The sequence below is a fragment of the Bidens hawaiensis genome, unplaced genomic scaffold (assembly GCF_021521415.1).
Source record: "Bidens hawaiensis isolate Kalapana, Puna unplaced genomic scaffold, B.hawaiensis_p1.1 tig00049772_1, whole genome shotgun sequence".
Taxonomy (NCBI): domain Eukaryota; kingdom Viridiplantae; phylum Streptophyta; class Magnoliopsida; order Asterales; family Asteraceae; genus Bidens; species Bidens hawaiensis.
Genome location: NW_027498905.1, coordinates 31,115 through 52,297, shown reverse-complemented (window position 1 = coordinate 52,297; position 21,183 = coordinate 31,115). Strand labels below are relative to the sequence as shown.

At 34.5% G+C, this 21,183-nt stretch overlaps 1 protein-coding gene across 1 annotated transcript; it reads left to right on the top strand.

Moving 5' to 3' along the window:
* Positions 1-324: 324 nt before the first annotated feature.
* On the top strand, positions 325-7,101 carry LOC143598188 (thioredoxin reductase NTRB-like). Its single transcript, XM_077076474.1, has 2 exons — positions 325-1,402; positions 6,935-7,101. Exons 1-2 carry the CDS (start codon positions 343-345, stop codon positions 7,003-7,005), a joined length of 1,131 nt encoding a protein of 376 aa, XP_076932589.1. The 5' UTR covers positions 325-342; the 3' UTR covers positions 7,006-7,101.
* Positions 7,102-21,183: the final 14,082 nt, after the last annotated feature.

The following is a 21,183-nucleotide window of genomic DNA, read 5'->3' as shown; positions in this document are numbered from 1 at the left end:
GTAACAAAAATCACAAATGAAACTAGGAAAAAATATCATATGCCAAACATACAATTTGCTTCCTTGTGAAAACAAGAAAAGGATATGTTAGTTGGTTCAAGAAGCAGAAATCCAAAAACCCAATTCACATTCACATCAGCAACGTGGGAAAGCATCAAATCCATTCCCATTAATAACGTACCCAATTTCATTTCCTCCTCCAACTTCCCGCCTAAATCTCTTTCTTTCTTTCTTTCTTACCAGTCAAAACCCCGGGAAACAAATTACCCATTTTAGGCCTTCTAGAACAATAATAATAATAATAATAATAATAATAATAATAATAATAATAATAATAATCATATGGAGCCCTGCCTTCCAAAGCTCCTTAACCTCCTCTATAAAGTTCGCACTTTAATCTCAGTCGCCACTATTGGTTCCTCCTCCGCCGCCGCCATCATCTCCTCCCCCAAACTCTCAGCAGCTGCTGCCATGGACGACCTCCAAACCCTCAAAACCCGTCTCTGTATCATCGGCAGTGGCCCCGCGGCCCACACCGCGGCGATCTACGCCGCTCGCGCCGAGATCAAGCCGATCCTTTTCGAAGGGTGGATGGCCAACGATATCGCCGCCGGGGGCCAGCTGACAACCACTACCGACGTGGAGAACTTCCCTGGGTTTCCCGAAGGTATTCTAGGGTTTGAACTCATGGAGCGGTGTAAACAGCAGTCGGTTCGGTTCGGTACGGAGATCTTCTCCGAAACGGTTTATAAAGTCGATTTTTCGTCGGCTCCGTTTAAAGTGTTTACGGATTCGAAAGCGGTTTTTGCTGATGCTGTTGTTGTTGCCACGGGTGCCGTCGCGAGGCGGTTAACTTTCCCTGGCTCTGGGGATGGCAAGTCAGGGTTTTGGAATAAGGGTATTTCCGCTTGCGCGGTTTGCGATGGTGCCGCGCCCATTTTTAGGAACAAGCCGTTGGCGGTGATCGGTGGAGGTGATTCCGCGATGGAGGAAGCGAATTTTTTGACTAAGTATGGGTCTAAGGTTTATATTATTCATAGGAGGGATGAATTTAGGGCTTCGAAGATTATGCAGCAGAGGGCGTTGAACAACCCGAAGATTGAGGTGATTTGGAACTCTGCGGTTGTGGAGGCGTATGGTGCGGAGGGGAAAAGTGTTCTGGGAGGGTTGAAAGTGAAGAATGTTGTGAGTGGTGAGGTGTCGGATTTGCAGGTGAATGGTTTGTTCTTTGCGATTGGGCATGAGCCGGCAACGAAGTTCTTGGATGGGCAGTTGGAGCTTGATTCGGATGGGTATGTTGTGACTAAACCTGGAACAACTATTACTAGTGTCAAGGGTGTGTTTGCTGCTGGGGATGTGCAGGATAAGAAATACAGGCAGGCGATTACCGCTGCAGGTTCTGGTTAGTATATTCATTCTCTTGAGTTTGATATTTAGATTTTTTTTTTGAGTTTGATATGTAGATTGAATTTGGCTGTCTTATGTTATATGCACGATATCTATTTGAATATTTGTTTTTTATATGATAGTTGATGTTTGTCATTTTCGGAAGGAAGTGTTTTTTCATGCTTGAAATATTAGGTAAAACTTAAAAGCTAGAAGATTACACTTAATTTGAAGCTGAATTTGGCTTCAATCTGCACATAAAATAGCTTGGAACTGTATTTTGATAACGAATTTTAGAATGAGTCTCAATTTAGGCAGTGTGTTTTTATATAGTTTAAGGATATACTTTTTGGTTTTTGTTTACTTTTCAGATGAAATTGGGATTTATTTTTGTTATAGCAGAACTATTATAACTTGTTTATGATGGCATGTTTTCTGGCTCTTTTTAACTTTCTTCTAGGCAGGGGATATTTCTGTCTTGGGCTTTCTTTTTTATTCAAGTTTGGGCTTCTTTTTTATTTTGTTTGTGCTTTCTTATTTTTACTTGTTTCGACTTTTTTCCTTTGTTTGGGCTTATAATTTCACTTGTTTGGACTTTCCTTTTTTTGACAAGATTAGTGTTTAAGTGAATAGAATTAACATGGTATACAACTGTGTAGTTATAGGTGAACCAAGCATGCACTTAGAGCACTTGCAAGTACAGCTGCAAACAAACCAAATCGAACCAGACGATCTTGTTCATGTTCGTTTGTTAAGCGTTTATCGGTCAAACGGACGGTTCATGAACACTCCTGTAGCTACCCTCCATTTACTCTATCCAACTTGGACACGGTGGGCCACATCACTATCTATAAGTAAATAAATAAAAATAGTTAAAGCAAATTTCTAATAAGTGAACGTAATCGGAGGGATGCAAACGAACATAACTGGACAAACGTAATAAATGATGGAATGTAAAACGAACACATTACCGAATGTTCATGAACAAAATTGAATGAGCACGGTCTTTGTTCGTGTTCGTTCGTTAAGCTTACCAAACAAAATTCTATGTTCATGTTCGTCATTTATGAAATGGACGAACATAAACAAACTTTCTGTTGAATGATTCACGAACCGTTTGCCGGATGTTCAGTTCGTTTACACCCCTACTTGCAAGGCGAGGTTCTCATTTAGCGGGTGTGTGGCGGTCACTTGGGATTTCATCTCTTATCTTTCTTCTAAGTAGTCTGCTTATTCTTTTTGCTGTGGTCCTTCTCTTTTCATGGATGCCCTATAAAGAAGTTTTAGGCTTTGGCTTTATGTTTCAGGAGTCTAGTCCCATGGTGGATATTGGTGTAGGTTTAAGAGTAGGTTTAGAGGATGTGTCAGTTAGCTGTTAAAAATTTTGGCTAGTATTAACATTCTATGCTTATTAGGGAAAGGTGCCCAGTGCTTGACTTAGCTCCTACGTTTGCACGCCTACGTCTTAAACGCAACCACCTTACTAGTACTAATTTTCTATGCTTATTATGTATTTCTGTTATTACCTTTTCTTTTTCTCTAGGCTTTATTTATTTATTTATTTTTTGCGCTTAGGCAACAAACTAGCTCTTTGACCTTTAAGTTTGCCTTGCACCTTTGACTACCTAGGTATACAACTAGTTGTATTAACCTTTTTTTAATTGATATTTTTGAAAGTTTTTATATGAGTTTGTTGGATGATTTTAGCTGCTAAATATATTTTAGTTACTAATTATATGTTGGCCATAAAGTGCGGCTCATACCTTTGACTACATAGGTTATCAGACGTGAAACAAATGATAATTAACCTAACATTCATGTTAGTGAGAATTGACCTAAAATTCACGTCTGTTGAAGGCATCTAACTTTTTTAAGATATATATACTTAAGGTTGAAGTCCAACCCAATTAGAATTTTATTCTTGCACTCTTTTTTACTTCTAGGTCTTAAAACACAATACAAGAGAAATTTGTAATATATACTAAAATAAATCACATACTACAGAAGGCTGACTGTAAGGCTGAGGCTGGTCCAGGCCCCTAGAATAGCAAGTGAATCTGATCTGCGATTATTCTAATTCAAAAGTCTGCTGCCAAATTACCATAGCATTTAACAATCATCAAGTTAACATAATGTAAATAATCTGGAGTAGGTAACGGATAGAAAATTTGAATTCAAATAAAATGGATAGGCTACAGGTCACTCCACACTCGAGATACAGAAACACCACTCGATCAAACCATAGGGCAATTGCAAACTCAACCAAGAATAGAATTAGCAAAGGATAATCTGGATATTAATGTAAGAGAGAAAAAACATAAATTTTACTCGTAAAAACACCTTCCCTCTTCATTTCGTTCTATTCCCTTAAATAGGACTTACAAGACAATGTAAAAGAAAAAGAGAAAGAAAGAACATGGTCCTATGATCTCCACTAGCTAAACAAACAACGTGCAGAAAATATTAAAACTAAAAGGTAGTAAAATGATTAAATAAAGAAACTGAATATGAAATAAACACGGAAGCTTTCTGATGGATGAGATGATGGCTGCTGATGGGTCGTATCATGGCGGCTCTTCGGGTGCGGGTAGATATCACCCAATAAATCACTTAATAAACCGAACCTGATCTCTGTGAATGAGAAGTCTCGGTTCATGGTGTAAAAATTGTTTCTGTGTGTGGAGATGAGAGATTTTTGTGTAAAAATATATTAAGTTTGTGTGGTACTTAGAGGTTAATGTTTATAAAAATTATTTCCTTTTTTACTTTGGAGTCGTTAGGCAATGGTCACCACACTCCAATGGACCAAAAACTGAAGTTCAGGAGCATGAGTATGCTCTCACGAACTCACCATTCACGCATGGGCGGCATGGGGTGAGTGCGAGCCTATGTGGCTCTCTTGACAGCCACAATACACACACACACACACTAGACGGGTGCGCCATGCAGCGGGACACGTAGGCCTTGGTAATCACGTAATAAATTTTTGGGTGTTCATTGTTCGGTTTGAAACCGTAAAATCAAACCAGTCTTTGGTTTGATTTCACAGTTAATATTTTTTTCTTTAACTTTTGGCCGATTGTTTTCAATTTTCAAAGGTTATGTTTTGGTTTTCGACGACAAAAGACCGTTACTACCGGTTTGGCCCATGGTTTAAACCGTTACTACCAGACTGCAAACACCTTGCAAACATAAAATGTTATTTTTTTAACTGAAAAAAACTATAACAATATCATAGTCAAATTAAAAATATGCTCGTTTTTATGATGTAACTTTTAAAAAAAATATTAAAGTATGAAAAATTTATTAATGTTAAAAATCATAGGGGTAATTGGGTTTAAAGTGAAAATTAAAATAAGATATATATAAAAGATTAAGGGTCATTGTTGTATTTATTTTTTATATTTATAAATGCTAACTACAGTTGAAGGGGCAATATTGTAACTATACTAAAGAAAATTGAATACACGTGAGTTTTAATGTGACAATGACTCATTTGCCCTCATTTAAGTACCATGTGCAATATTGTTTGTAAATCCCTTAATGTGTAGCTTCTTATTTTGCCCTCATCTTCTATATTATATATAGTATAGATATATATTTATACTATATATAATACATGAGACATGGGCAAATTAAGACACCTACTTTTTAAGTAATTTACAACTTTTAAAGCATAAGGTACACCTTCTGTAGCATGTAAGATAGGGGCAACCTTGTCCATTAGAAAATATGCATAAAAATAGTTACAACATTGTCCCCTCAACTTTACTCAACTTTTATAAATTTAAGAAATAGTTACAAATTTGAACCTTCATCTTTACTCATGTATTCCTTTTGATTTTAATTATAAACCAACTTCCCACCAACGCTTTTCCAACGGCTGCAACTTTTTCATGCGTCAGTATATTTTTTTTAAAAATTGCACCATAAAAATGAGCATTTTATTGTCTTTAATTTGGGTATGGTATTGCTATAAATTTTTTTCAATTAAAAAAAATAACACGTTACGTATGTGCATTCGCAACTCGGTTTTAACGGTTTCTATGTTAAACCGTGAGCCAAACGTTGGTTTGATTCTTTTATCATTGAAAAAAGAAACTGAACCGTTGAATATTTAAACTGAATCATTGCTAACGGTTTGGTTTCACGCATTGAGCTTCAATAATAAGTTTACAGTCCTGCCCGATTTTATATGGTCGATTTTCGGTATAAACCGTAAACCAAACCGTTTGCTATGATTTGAACATTTAGAAACAGGCATTGACTGACCAAAAGTGGAAATTGGTTTAAATGTTTGTAAGGTTTCAAACGAACCTTGAACATCCATAATTGTTACATGACTAGTAGGATTTTTTTATCCCGCCGCATCGCGCGGGCACCTTTCTAGTATGTGTGTGTGTGTGTGTGCGCGTGTGTTAGCTATGAATAACTATTGTTTTAATGTATTTTAGTTTTCAAGGAACATCATCTGTTGACATTTAATTGCTACAGAGCTTATCCCAACCATAAAACCTCAGACAAACATGGACCAATTTAGACCAAAATCAACCAGGAGAACCCCCTACCAAACTCTACTGGCCTTGCAGAGGTAGAGGCGAGGCTCTGGGACGCGTAGAGCCACACACCTGTGAGAAGGGCTACGAAGCACCTAAGTACACTTTTTACAACATATTTTTACAAATTCTAGTAACCTAACTAAAATATAAGCTATGCACCCAATGATTAAAATTTTTTATAAAATAATTTTAAACACGCTTATTGTCATTGGTGGAATTTAATATGTGGGCAAGACTAAATTTAGAGGGTTAGGTTCCGCCACGTTTTCTTCCTCTCTCTCTAGATTCATGTAAACGTCACTGCTCACTGTGTCATAGAATAGGGATATTTATATTTGTTGGTTGGAGGCAATAGAGCTTGTGTAAAATTTGTTAATTATATAACCTCAAGTTAAATCAGGGCCCCTCCTACTATGTACATGGATCTGCATCTTGGTTGGAAAGCATAGATTAGATTTAGACATGCCTGTAGAGTATGACTTGATATATTTTCATCAGCACTGCTGACCCATTGACCCGTTTGAGACACAATTGCGTAGACCCTTTCATAAATATTTCTGTCGAAATTGTTTCCTTTAATATATTATATTATTATATTTGTGTTGGTAAATGAGGCGAGACTTGACCCTAATAAGATTCGAAAGTTTTTAAAATGTTAGGAAGTTTTGGTATAAAAATCATAATAGGATCGACAGGATCACTGAAGAGATATTATATTTGTACTTGTACTTGTACTTGTACTGTAATGGCAAGGACGTTTCCATAAGGGATTAAAGTATTAACACATATCTGCTGCATGTTTATTTTAAAAGCTATTTTTGAGTAAATATTCCACACAAACATTCTCAACCACTACATTCTAGATGAACTTTTATTTTATTTGGAAAAAGTGTTGAAATATCTTTATTATTTACTCGCATGAATGATTTGAAAGATCTTATGCCTTAAAAAATAGAATTTCACCTGATACACCACCTTGTGTTTTGAAGGGTGTATGGCAGCTCTGGATGCAGAACATTACCTGCAGGAAATCGGTTCTCAAGTAGGAAAGAGTGATTGATTTCAAGATTCTTCAAGCATTCGAACGATTATTTTAATTATTGTTATGTCATTATGTTTCGTCATTTAGATGTTCGAAAGCGGGTGCAAACATAAAAGTATTGGTATTTATTTGGTTCTTAATTTGTTGGCTGGAATCGCCAATGACATATCTATTAATCAGTATTTGCGTAGTTTTGAAATTGTTATGCCAATGCCATGTGATGATGTATATATTTGTCAAAATGTTGAGTATTTCCTCAACATGTTAGGCCTTGGCCAACCTCTATGTTTTCTTTAATTATTGTTCTCTTGTATAAATTGTTGCTTAAGGTTGTAAATCTCATAGGTAGGTAAGGGTGTTAGTGGTACTATGTTGCTTGTTTTGGTCCATTGAGTTGTAACACGCATTCTTTGTTTTGACTTGATAAAAATGAATACTAGTTGACAAAAGGCGGAACTCAATGGGCATCGATTTGGCTAGTAGACGCTATTCAAGGAGGTCAAATGGTTGCTTGAAGCACGCGGGACTTATGGACATAACTAGGGGGGGGGGGGGTTAAATGGTTGCTTGAAGCACGCGGGACTTATATCTGGCACGACTTAAAACATGATTTGAACCTAACACAAATATATATCTAACTACCTATACTAATAAAAGAAAATAATGATGATAATGTGTCAGTCCTATATTGATTATTGGCTAATTTTACCGCTCAAATTTTTAATATCCTTTTATAGCATTTTAGGAACTTTCCATATAAATAAAGATTATAAATTCTAAAATTAGACAATTCTTAATAAAGCAAATAATGTTTATTGCAATTTAGATGAGAAAATATAAAATTAAAAATGAAATTGAAATATTTAATCAATTTCAATTTTAATTTACTATATATAATAATCTCAATCCCTCACTTGTGGCTAGGGATGAGCTCGGTACCGACCAGTACCGGTACCGAAAATCCCAATCCCGAAAATCGTAATTTTTTGGTACCGGTACCGAAATGTTCGGTTCGGTGCCGGTACGGTACCGGTATTTAAGGTAAAATTCGGGAAATACCAGTACCGTACCGTACAGATACCAGTCCCGAAAACTCAAAACCTTGGTACTGATTCGGTACCGACAGTACCAAATCGGTACCGATTTCGATACCGGTACCAATCCGTACCATACCGACTTTTGCTCATCCCTACTTGTGGCCTAGTGGTAAGAGGCCTGAGTTCTCCGATGGTGACTAAAGTTCGAATCTCACTTGTGTCATATTTGGGTAGATATTGGCAATGAAGGATTTGAGCTAGGCCTTCTGCAAAGGTTGTCAGTTCGAATCCTAAGCCCTCCCGGGTTTTCGTTCCACCGTGTGTTACGCCAGAGAGTTCTGCTCTTGTGGTGGCACAACGGCTGTCAAGTGACAGTCGGCGGTATGGTTTTCCAGAGGAACGCCCAAGCCAAACTCGAAAGCCAGCGTGGGCCTGGTTAAGACAGCATAGTCTGGCCAGAGTGGGACATCGGGGCTCTTCAAATTTGAAGAGTGCGGTGGCCTAAATATAAGAAAGTCGCCATTCTAAATAAATATATAATAATATCATGCATAATAATAATGAATGTACCAATAATAATATAAGATTTCTTAGATTACGCTTTCATTTAAAAATTAAATCACTGTCCTTAATAATTATTCTAAATATCTATATTTTGTAACATAACAACAAAAATATACATACATACATATTATCTAATTTAAAAAATCTTTTCATATGTAAAAACCATATAAATTTAAATCACAAAAAAAATATGAATTTAATGGGTTTGTGACACTAATAGCTGTTTGACCCAACATTTATTTAATATAACAAATTCGAATTGTTTTTATGAACTCTTCTCTAATCCGCCTTATATATAAAAATATACAATCTTAATTGAGAATATTATTTTTGTAATTGATCAATGTGTTATGGATTATATCAAGTGTATCATACTTTCATTATTTTAGGTTTTCATATCATAGTCTTTTCTTTTGATTTATTATGCAATTGCATATCAAACATTCCAACGAAAATAAATGTCTCAATGAACTCATAATCAACTTCTTTTTTTTCAAACTTTAATTCTGCAGTAGCATTGGCCACGGATGAGCTCCTTTATTTGTAACTTTTTTAATAAATTGATAAAATGCATGCTTAACAGTAAGCCCAATGCCAGAGAAAAAGCATTTTATGGCTGGGATCATTGGTCTTAATGGGGGCTTTTAACGAAAGGCTTACTTATGAGAGACTAACTGTATCTAAGAAAATACACTTTACATTCATGCTTATGACAATTTCTTGCAAGTAATCCTCTATACGTTTCTCATTTTTCTAAATTCTATACTTCTTGTATATGTATTCGGATATATTTGTAATACATTTTTATATGATTATGTTCTTATGCTTAATATTTAGCGTTTTTTTTATTTCAAATAATTTATTGTATTAATTTGCACATTGACAAATATCGTGTAATACACGGGTTCTAAAGCTAGTATATATATATAGGATCAGGATCATGTGAATAAAGCTAGTAAATCAAAAAGTTATATATCAAATATGATAAAACTATTCTTAAATAATGTTATTATATAAAAAAATTAAAAAAATATTTGGTTTTTAAGAGTTCCTAAAAGTTCTTAACTTTTTCTGGGTTATTAAATGAATATATATATATATATATATATATATATATATTCATTTAATAACCCAGAAAAAGTTAAGAACTTTTAGGAACTCTTAAAAACCAAATATTTTTTTAATTTTTTTATATAATAACATTATTTAAGAATAGTTTTATCATATTTGATATATAAATTGATTAACACATGTTATCTTAAACGGTTAACACATGTTATCTTAAACGGGTCAATACGAACACGACCCCTTAAAATTTTTGATATATAGGTTTGGAATCGGTTAACACATGTTATCTTAAACGGGTCAATACGAACACGACCCCTTTAGAAAATGGGTCAACCTGAACATGACCCATTTAAAAGTGGATTGGCATCTTAACTTGTTTAAAAGTTTTAGAGAAGTTAATATTTTGATTTTTGAGATAAGAAGTTTGAAATTTCAATGTTAAGAAAACTTAGATTTTATTTTTTAATATATATATTGACTTTTAAATGTATAACTAATTTCTTTTTAAACTACTCTTTTATCTCCTCTTTCACTTTCAACATTTTTATTTTATTAGTTTAATCGTCTATTCTTTTGATTATTTCAATTTGTTTGTTCTTGCCTTAAGCTAAATATGTAAACTCAGGTTTGTTAATTGGGAATAAGAGATAAATACACAAAATCAATTAGATTTATAACAAATTACTAAAATGTTTTATATGAATAAGAGTAATTAATTGTTTAAATTGTTACTAAGTCACTAGGTATTATTCATATTCGTACGTGAACATAAATGGCTTGACCTGAAACAAGACTCGAGCATGAAATGAATTTAAATGGGTCGACATGGCACAAATAAATAAATATATGGGTTAGTTTAGGGTGGAAGAATCTTAACACGCCAACCTAAAATCCTCAGTCCGTCAACTCGCAAAACCAACACATGATTGAAACGCCCCAGTGGATAAGCGATAACAACTAGTGCGGAAATTTTGTCGGATGCAAGAACTTAGGTTCATTAAAGAACTTTGTTTCGCTATAAATAGGGACATTTATTGCTTCATTTTGTGTGTTTATAATGAAAATAAGCCACCCAAGTGACACTAACCTTGGGTGGGTCGGGGTTTGATAGAATAGAGTATGCTCTTTCGATATTATCATCATTCGACTCATGTAAATCATTCGATTATCAATACATTCATTCATCATCTATCTCTTTTATTGTTTGTTCGATTTCACTCTGCACATCCATCTTGGGTTTGTTTATCAAGAGAGATTTTAGATCTAAGGATCAGGACTTACAAGCCCAAAATAATATTAACACATGTATAACTTATGATGCCAAAGTATAACATATTTCAAATACATCTTCGATTTTAAGAAAATTTATACACAAAATCTAGATTAACGTAAGTTATTAGAGAAAGATCAAATTGAATAAAAACTAAATGGGTTGAAGATGTATATTGTTTAAAGTATAAGGGATAAAGCTGAAACAAAAAAAATGTAGTACATGGACACGAGCGTTGTAGGACTCACCAGTTGCTAGTCGCGTAGTGTTGTGAGGACTGGTGATTAATCATATTGGAATTTTTATATATAACTTTCAGTTATATATATATGCACAATTTTTTATATGTAACACACACACACACACACACACACACACACACACATATATATATATAGGGGTGGGGGTTGGATCAAGTGAAAACGTATCTTAAATAGAAAACTTAAAAACTTATAAATAATTGTTTTTTTTAACTTTATTAAAAAAAAATTTTTGTAGTTTCTTTTTTTCCATTATTCTTGTATGTTGGTATTGTTTCAAAAAAAAAAACCTTGTTGGTAGCCTCGTCGGTCTAATGCACATGTGTAACGTGCATTGCATATATGCAAAAGTGTTGTATTGCATAGAATACAAGGCTATTGCACATATTCAATACTAGGGTTGAGCTCGGTACCGTACCGGTACCGAAAATCCCGATCCCAAAAATCGTAAATTTTTGGTACCGGTACCAGTATTTAAGGTAAAATTCGGAAAATACCGGTACCGTACCGTACCGGTCCCGAAAACTCAAAACATTGGTACTGATTCAGTACTGACGGTACCAAATCGATATCGATTTCGGCACCGGTACTAATCGGTACCATACCGATTTTTGCTCATCCCTATTCGATAAACACTATTGTATATATGCAATATAAGACTAATACGCGCATCGAATACACATCAGTGCGTATGTGTAATACAATGTTAACGCACATGTGCACTACATCGACTTTTATTTTTTATTCATTTTTTTTCATATAATACAACACTACTGCATATATACAACACAAAAATATTGAATATATGCAATTAAACACTATTGAACATAAAAATACATAGTAATATACATATGTAATGCAACAGTATCGCATGGTGATACGTATGTGCATTAAAGTGTTTTTTTTTATTTTTTTCGAGTGTAGGGTAACAAAATCAAAGAATAATGGCAAAAACGGAAATTTGAAAATATATTTTTTTTATTTTTAATTAAAAATAATTTATAGGAGTTTTAATTTCTTTCTTTAAAAATGAGTTTTCTCTTAATCCTCTCCCTACACACACAAACTAGATTTTATCCCACGTATTACGGAGGTTGTTTTACGTTTTTAATATTTATATATATTTTTGGGATTTTAACTTTATTTATTGTAAGGAAGTTAATAATATTCTTAGGGTTTGATGATGAAAGGGTTTCACAAATAAATGAGATGTTATAACTCGCTTAAAAGCTATTTGGTTTTGGTAAGACCTATGACCTGCTTATTTTGTTTACTACAAAATTGTTTCTTAATTATAAATAATTCGGATATATATATATATATATATATATATATATATAAATCAAATATTTATTTTTAGCATGTTCCTATTTTATAGGATTTTCATATCAAATATTTGTAAGATTAATTTTTAATTTAATGAGATGTTATAACTCATTTAAAGGCTATCTGGGTTTGGTGAGACCCATACCCATGAATTTGGATCAAATGTATAAGAAGCCTCAATTTACAAATAAAGAAATTTGGTGGCTTGAGAGAAGGTGAGGGGCAACCAAAGAACTTTTAAAAGTTTCGTATTACGGGGTTTTTTTATATTATTCGTTTTTAATATTTGTATATTTTTTAGGATTTTAAATTTATATAGTAAGAAAGTTAATAATATACATAGGATTTGATGATGAAAGGGTTTACAAATAAATAAGATGCTATAAACTGGTTAAAATGCAACCTGATTTGGTGAGACTCATAACCCGCTATTTTATTATAAAATTTTTTCTTAATTATAAATAACATCTTTCTTTAAAAAAATCGGATATTAATTTTTAGTATATCCCTATTTTATAGGATTTTCATATCAAATATTTGATGAGATTAAATTTTAATATAATGAGATGTTATAACTCGTTTAAAAGCTATCTGTGTTTGGTGAGACCCATACTCGTGAATTTGAGTCAAATGCATGAGAAGTCTTCGTTTACAAATAAAGCAATCTGATGGCTTGAGAGAATTTAGATAGATTTCATGTATATATATATATATATAAGTATAAAATAAAAACCCACTTGAGTTTTGAAAACTCTAGAAACCCATTCTCAACCACATGTTTTTACTTAATGTTTAAATCTTGTGGTCCATAATTAAAGTGAATAAAAAATGTAAATATAAATATAACTTTTTCTCTAGCCTGAAAATATATATAAAAATTAGTAAAAAAATGTTAAAAAATAGCAAAACATTTTTTTCGATGTTTCGATGTTTTTGTATTAAATGTTACAACATATATTACATGTAACAAAAAAAAAAAAACGATGTTACATAGGGTTTTCGCGGGTTTTCACAACTCAAGTGAGTTTTCATTTTATTCTTACCCTATATATATATATATATATATACACGAAGGCTTAAAAGAAAACCTTTCATGTAAATAGGACACTATACATCTTAAGTGAGACACTGTAAGGTTTTTAACACATTATAGATCTAAACTATTAACTACTTTGATGCTGGAGTCACCGGAAATTGTAGCTAATTGTCGGAAATCAGCCGCAATTAAGTTCGACAACCGACTTTTCTCACTAATTTCCCAAAAATAGTCACCGACGGAATGCATATTAATCTCTCACTAGTCTCGTTTTTTCCAACAATGACGCAAATCAACAAAACAATATTAATATGTAATTTAACTTAATATACCATAAACTCAAATGATCAACATCAAAGTTATTGGATAATTGAATGATGGTAAGCGACAATGTTAATAGACGGTAAGAGGATGACACTTGTCATTAATTCATATAAGCGTCTAGTTTTTAGATGTATAGTACACTAGGTTGATGTCCCGTGTTTCATAGGAGTAAATATTATAAAAAAATGTTTTATATATATATATATATATATATGAATTACATAATAACATTATAATTTTATAAATTATAAGGTATTACATAATTAATATTAATGAGTGAAAGGGTAATTGCATATTTCCTAAAATACATAGATTAATATGAATAATTTGTTTTATTATTTTAAAATAAATCAAAATAAAAGGTTGTGAATTAATCTTAGTCGAGTTGGTAAGCCGTAAACATTTTAAATTTTAAAAGTAAAATAGTGAGTTCTATTTCCACAAACAAAGTATTTTTCATTTTAATATGGTTCAAAATTTATTAAAGTTGGATCTTTTTAATTTCTTTTTCTTTGAACTCCAAAATTTTATAGCAATTCATCAATACTAATAACTTTGTAAATAAATCAAGATTTATATATATATAAAAGAAAGGTAATAAGGGGAGGGAGAGAAAAAGAGAGGAAAATATTAAAAAACCATGTTCCAGAGATTTTTTATGAAGAGAGGGGAAGGGAAAAAAGGGAAAAATGCTATTGAGCATATTATTATCCTTCTAAATTGGAGAGATTAGAAGAGAAAATATTTGACTCTAATAATAACTTTCTGTTAATTACTAAATTACCCTCATATCTAACTCCCTATATAGTTTACTTAAAGGGTATAATAGGAAATTATATCTTTCTTTTTCTTTCCTCTTAACTCGGAGACATTTAAAATGTTTAATTCCCTTTCTCTTCCTTTCATTTTCATTAAACTTGGAAACATGAAATAAAATCACACATTTTCCTTCCCCTATGAGTATGATGCATGACTTTCAAACCACATGTCAACACCATCGTCACCCCCTTGTGGGTGGGTGCATGGTTTCATTCCATAGTAAATGTTTGTCTCATAAAATTGATTCCATAGTAAAGGTTGGAGAATTAAAATGAATTTATAATTAATTTATTACACATATGGGAAGGTAATGCCAGTAATTGTGTAGTTTGTGGATACTTATAGGTAGAATTGTGTAATAGCGCATGTTTGGCCGATGTATGGGTAAAACATATTAGTGTCCCTTCACCTCTAATTATTTGTAGAAAAAGTTCCTATTTTTTATGTTTCCTATGAGTATATAATCTTAAATATATAAACGAAACCTTTAAAAGCTTTCTGGTTGCTTCTTAAATTCTCTCAACCCACCAAGTTGCTTTACTCGTAAATGGAGGCTTCTCATGTATTTTGACCCGAATTTATAAGTATGGGTCTCACCAAACACACATAGCTCTTAAACGGGTTATAACTTATAACATCTCATTAAATTAAAAATTAATATTACAAAATATTTTATTTGAAAATCCTATAAAATAGGGATATATTAAAAATTAATATCCGATTTAAAAAAAAAGATATTATTTACAATTAAGAAACAATTTTTATAGTAAAAATAAATAAATAAATAAGCGAGTCATGGGTCATCAAATCCCGATAGCTTTTAAACGTGTTATAACATATCATTTAGTGAAGCCTTTCATCATCAAACTCTAATTATATTATTAACCTTTTACAATAAAGAAAATTAAAATCCAAAGCATAAATATTAAAAAACGAAAAATGTAAAGCAACCCCCGTAATGCGGGGGATAAAACCTAATTGGTTGAATATAAAATACCATTGTAAGGAATTGTGAGGAGTGTGTCACGAATAAGGAGCATGGCCAACATATAACTTCCATGATTCATGAACCTGCCGTCTGTGACATGAAAAAATCACTAGTCACAAATAAATGTTATAGAGGAATCACGTTTTGCCATAGCTAACCTTTAGGCTACCAAACTTTTGGTTGTCACAAATTAATGACCACAAGTGCATATTTCCACAAATTAATTGTTGATGCAATAAATAATGAGACAGGGGTGGTATAGACGTCTCCGGGGTTTTCAAAATTTAAGGGTTATGCTAAATGAGCAACTCGTTAACTCACTGTAGGAAGGGATCTCCTGCTATTAGTCTCCAACATGAAAATAAGTAATAGTCAACCATATATCAATACCAGTGATTGTTATCGTTTCCTATTATTGCTCCTGTCAATAGTATTGTATTAATTAATTTTGATTATTTCCTTACGTAATTATAACAAATTGAATTATATAATGGATGCAAATCTCTCCCAATTGGGTAGAGAAAATTCTTCCTTTCATGGTATCAAAGCCTAAATTTGATCCTCTTCCTCCTCCTACCTTTCCTAGAACCCTAATCTCTCCCTTCCCCTACCCTTTTTTCCCCTCACCACTCCATATCGTCTTCCTCATGGCCAACAATACCATTGATGGAGCCCTCCCTATGGCCACTGTCCTTCATATAATGCCTCTCAAACTCAACTCCACTAATTATCTCTATTGGCATAACCACATACTTCCTCTTTTCTCCTACCAAAAATTAACCTGTCATATTGATGGCACCGTCACTCCTCCTCCGGTCACTATTTCATTTGATGGCAAAGATTTCGTTAACACTTAGCATGCTGAATGGCTAAAAGCTGATCAACAAGAAGTTCTCATAATCAATTCCTTCTTTACGGAGGAGGCCGTGGCCGAAGTACTCGGTCTCAAAACTGCTCGTGAAATCGGGTTGGCCCTCGAGGCCGCCTATAGCAACACGTCTACTGAAAGAATGCATCTTTTACTTGATAGCCTCAGGAAACTGACCAAAGGCTCGGGTTCCGTTACCGAGTTTGCTCGTAAATTCAAGGCTATATGTGACCTGTTATCCACTATCGGCCATCCCGTCAAAGACATCGACAAGAACCACCGGTTCCTATTTGGACTTGGATCTGCTTTAGAAAAATTTTCCACTGTTATTTGTACCAACACTTCAAGAACAATTTCTACAAACTCTTCACCCACCGTCTTCGACGCCGGTTACTTTCATGGCAAATCATCAACGGTTCCGTGGCTCAGGTTCATCAAAGAATAAAAACAAGTTCTCAGAGGGGTTTTCCCGTAGCTCAAGTTCTCAGAGTAGCCCCCAACAATTTTCCCGTGGTCCTCGTCACCCTCCCAAATGTCAATTATTCCGAAACGATGGGCATTATGCCGATTAATGTCCTCGTCTACCGTCCTTCGCTTCTACTCCTAATACTAGTGAGGCTGTTGCCCAAGCTTTTCAGGCACAATGTCATGTCACCAAAGGAACTCTGGATTGGGTAGTTGACTCCAGAGCCACTACTCACATGACCAACTCCACGAGTCTTTTCCATGCCAAAGTCACCTTTGGTAATGGCAATTTATTACCGATTTCTCATACGGGTCACTTTTCCATTAACAAACCTTTATCGTTAAAAGATGTCTTGGTTAATGTCTTGGTTGTTCCCAATTTAACCAAGAATCTTTTATCCTTAAGTCAATTGACCACTGATTATCCAGTTGATATCTTATTTACCCAACTCTTTTTTACTATTCAGGACCGGAAAACAATTCAACCTCTAGCCCTAGGTTGGTGTGAAAATGGTCTCTACGTGCTTCGGGATAGGAATCTTGCTTTTGTTGCTTTTGTTTTTTCCAATAAAGCCTCGTTTGGACTATGGCATTATCGTTTAGGCCGTGTTGCCTTTGATACTATTTCTGTTTTAAAAAGACTTGGATGTTTGTCATTTACTTCTGTTTTGCCTAAACCTAATATTTGTTCTCCTTGTCAACTTGCAAAGGCTCATAAAATTCCTTTTGGTTTGAATGAAAAACAGGCATCAAATCCCTTGGACCTTATTCATTGTGATTTGTGGGGTCCTTCACCCATTATAAGTGTTGATGGTTATCGGTATTTTGCTATGTTTGTTGATGATCATTCGCGGTTTTCTTGGCTTTATCCGCTTAAAACAAAGGACGGCTTTTACTCTGTTCTATTAACTTTCTTGCGTTTTGTACAAACGGAATTTTCAAGGAAAGTTATGGTATTTCAAACTGACGGTGGTATGGAATTCGTTAATCAACACGTTCGTAAAATATTTGATGATTATGGCACCTTTCATCGTTTGTCTTGTCCCTACACCTCGCCTCAAAATGGAGTCGAAAGAAAACATCGCCAAATAGTTGAAACGGGCCTAGCTATATTATTTCATGCTAGTATCCCAGCTACTTATTGGGTTGAGGCTTTTAGCACCGCAATATATATTTAACCGTTATCCATCTGGTGTGTTGGGAAATAAATCACCTTTTGAAATTTTATTTTCTATATTACCAACATACACCAATTTTCGGGTTTTTGGATGTCATGTATACCCATATCTTCGAGACTACAAACCACATAAATTAGCTACTCGTAGCATTCCTTGTATTTTCATGGGTTATGCCACTCAATACAAAGGATACAAATGCTTAGACCTTTTAACCTCGCGCATGTACATCACCCGCCATGCTCGTTTTGATGAAACCTCGTTTCCTATGAACCCAACACTTCCTCTTCAGACTTGACCAAATTTCTCCTTTCAACCTATCAATAGGACATTTCCCATTATACCAACATTCCCACTCAAACTTCGTTCTCAAACCCCACTATTTACTTAAAACCTACTGACCCCACTCCATCCTCATGCATTTTATGCAAACATGATTTGCATTTGAATGCATCATCCCACACACCCCTTGATGTTGAAACTAATATATCCATTGATGACCCTCCCACCACCCCACATGCTGCCATCGACCCTTCACCAGCATCCTCACACGCTACCACACCTCCCTCAACACCGCACGCTACCCCTTCACTCACACCCTCGGATCCCATACTCCCCCTCTGCAACTCAGACACGTCCTCAACCGTGCGTCCCTTATCTTCGGCCCATCCAATGATTACCCGATCCAAAGTTGGTATATTCAAACCCAATCCCAAACATCGTTCCATGCTCGCCCTTGCTACACATCACACCCTTCACTCCGCCTCCAAAAGTCCACATTGGATGCATGCCATGCATGAAGAAATTAATGCTCTTCAACGCAACAACACTTGGAGCTTAGTACCTCGACCACCAATGGCCAACATAGTTGGTTCCAAGTGGGTTTTTTCGCACCAAATACCCTTCGGATGGTTTGATTGATCGACACAAAGCACGGCTAGTTTCCCAAGCTTAATTCAAATCTCGGGTCTGGAGTTTTCTCACACTTTCAGCCCGATCGTGAAAGCCTTAACCGTTAGAATCGTTTTGTCCTTGGCTATATAAATGGTTGGCATTTACATCAACTAGATGTGAACAATGCCTTTTTAAATGGGTCTCACACAGAAACTATTTATATGGAACAACCACCGGGCTTTGTTGATTATGGATTTCCTAATCATGTGTGCAAACTCAATAAGGCTCTTTACGGTTTAAAGCAAGCACCACGCTCTTGGTTTCAACGGTTAAGTTCATTTCTGGTTTCTTACGGGTTTACGTGTAGTCGGGTTGACATGTCACTGTTTGTTTTTCATCGAGGAGATTGTCTTATGTACCTTCTCGTTTATGTAGATGATCTCATTCTAACCGGTAATAAACCCGTCATGCTCGCCAACTTCATCAATCGTTTGAACAATGATTTTGCCATAAAAGACTTGGGGTCATTAAGCTAATGTTTGGGACTAGCGGTTATTACACGACGGATGGGTTGTTTCTTAGTCAAGTGAAATATGCACGTGACATTCTAACTCGTGCTAGCCTACTTGACACCAAACCCGTACCCACACCCATCACCACTACTGATTCGTTCGCATTTGCTGGTTCTTCCAATTCTGACCCTACTTTTTATTCATCCATTGTTGGTGCTTTACAATACTTAACACTTACCCAACCTGACCTTGCATATGCGGTTAATTAGGCATGCCAATTTTTGCATGCTCCTACTGACCATCATTTTAACCATGCCAAATGAATACTTCGCTATGCAAAGGGGACAATCTCACATGGTCTTGTTTTTGTTCGTCCTAAGAATACCACTATTTTGGTCCTAAGAATACCACTATTTTGGGTTATTCGGATGCTGATTGGGCTCCGTGTATTGAAACACGATGGTAAACTTATGGTTATTCGATTTTGTTTTGGAGGAAATCTTGTTTCTTGGAGTAAAAAGAAGCAACCCACAGTCTCTAGGTTTAGTTGCAAGTCGGAATACAGAGCTATGGCTAATCTTGCCAATGAAACTGTTTGGATCACTCACTTGTTACGTGAACTTCATGCTCTTCCATCGGACATACCTACTTTTGCTCTGTGATAACCGCAGTGCCCTATTTTTAAGTCAAGATCCCGTTTCACATAAACAGGCTAAACACATTCACTTGGATTACCACTTTCTCTGTGAGCTAGTTATGTCTGGCAAGCTTCATACTTGCTTTGTTCCGACCAAGCTTCAACTGGCTGATATATTCACTAAAAGTTACCGAGACCTCAATTTGAACACTTTCGGGAATTACTTCGTGTTCGTTCACGATGTCTCGCCTGAAGGTGGGTAATAGTCAATCATATATCAATCCCAGTGATTGATATCGTTTCTTGATATTGCTCATGTCAATATTATTGTATTAATTAATTTTTATTATTTTCTTTTGTAATTATAACAAATTATATTATATAATGTGCAAATCTCTCCCAATTGGGTAGAGAAAATACTTCCTTTCAATAAGTTATATGTTTTTAGGATCGGAAAAAACGGGTGTAACACCCCGGCTTTAAGCGGAATACGCCCGGGTGTAACTTACAAATCACTTATAAGCTCGTAACGCTATTAAAGCGACAATAATCATATTTATTTCATTTCATTAAATCACAATAACACAATTTGGCATTAATCAAATAACAATACGATAACTTTGAATTTCATTATGATATGTTTCTAAACTTCAATATGCAGCACGTTTAAAATAATATATTTTGTCAACAATAATGTTGGTGAGAATTCAAGTTTTTCATATGTATATATTACGAAAAGTGTAAAATTCACAAGTTAAGATGTAATGTCACAATCATAAAGTAAACAAAAGTAAATACATGATATTCCCGTTCGCTTGACATAAGTCAAATCTACTAAAGAACCCCCGCTCGCCGAGCTACTTGAAGTATAGATAATGATAATGATACCGTCATTTATTAACAAAATTTGAAAAATGGGCGGCGTAGGTACGTCCTGTCGGACCCTCCCACTT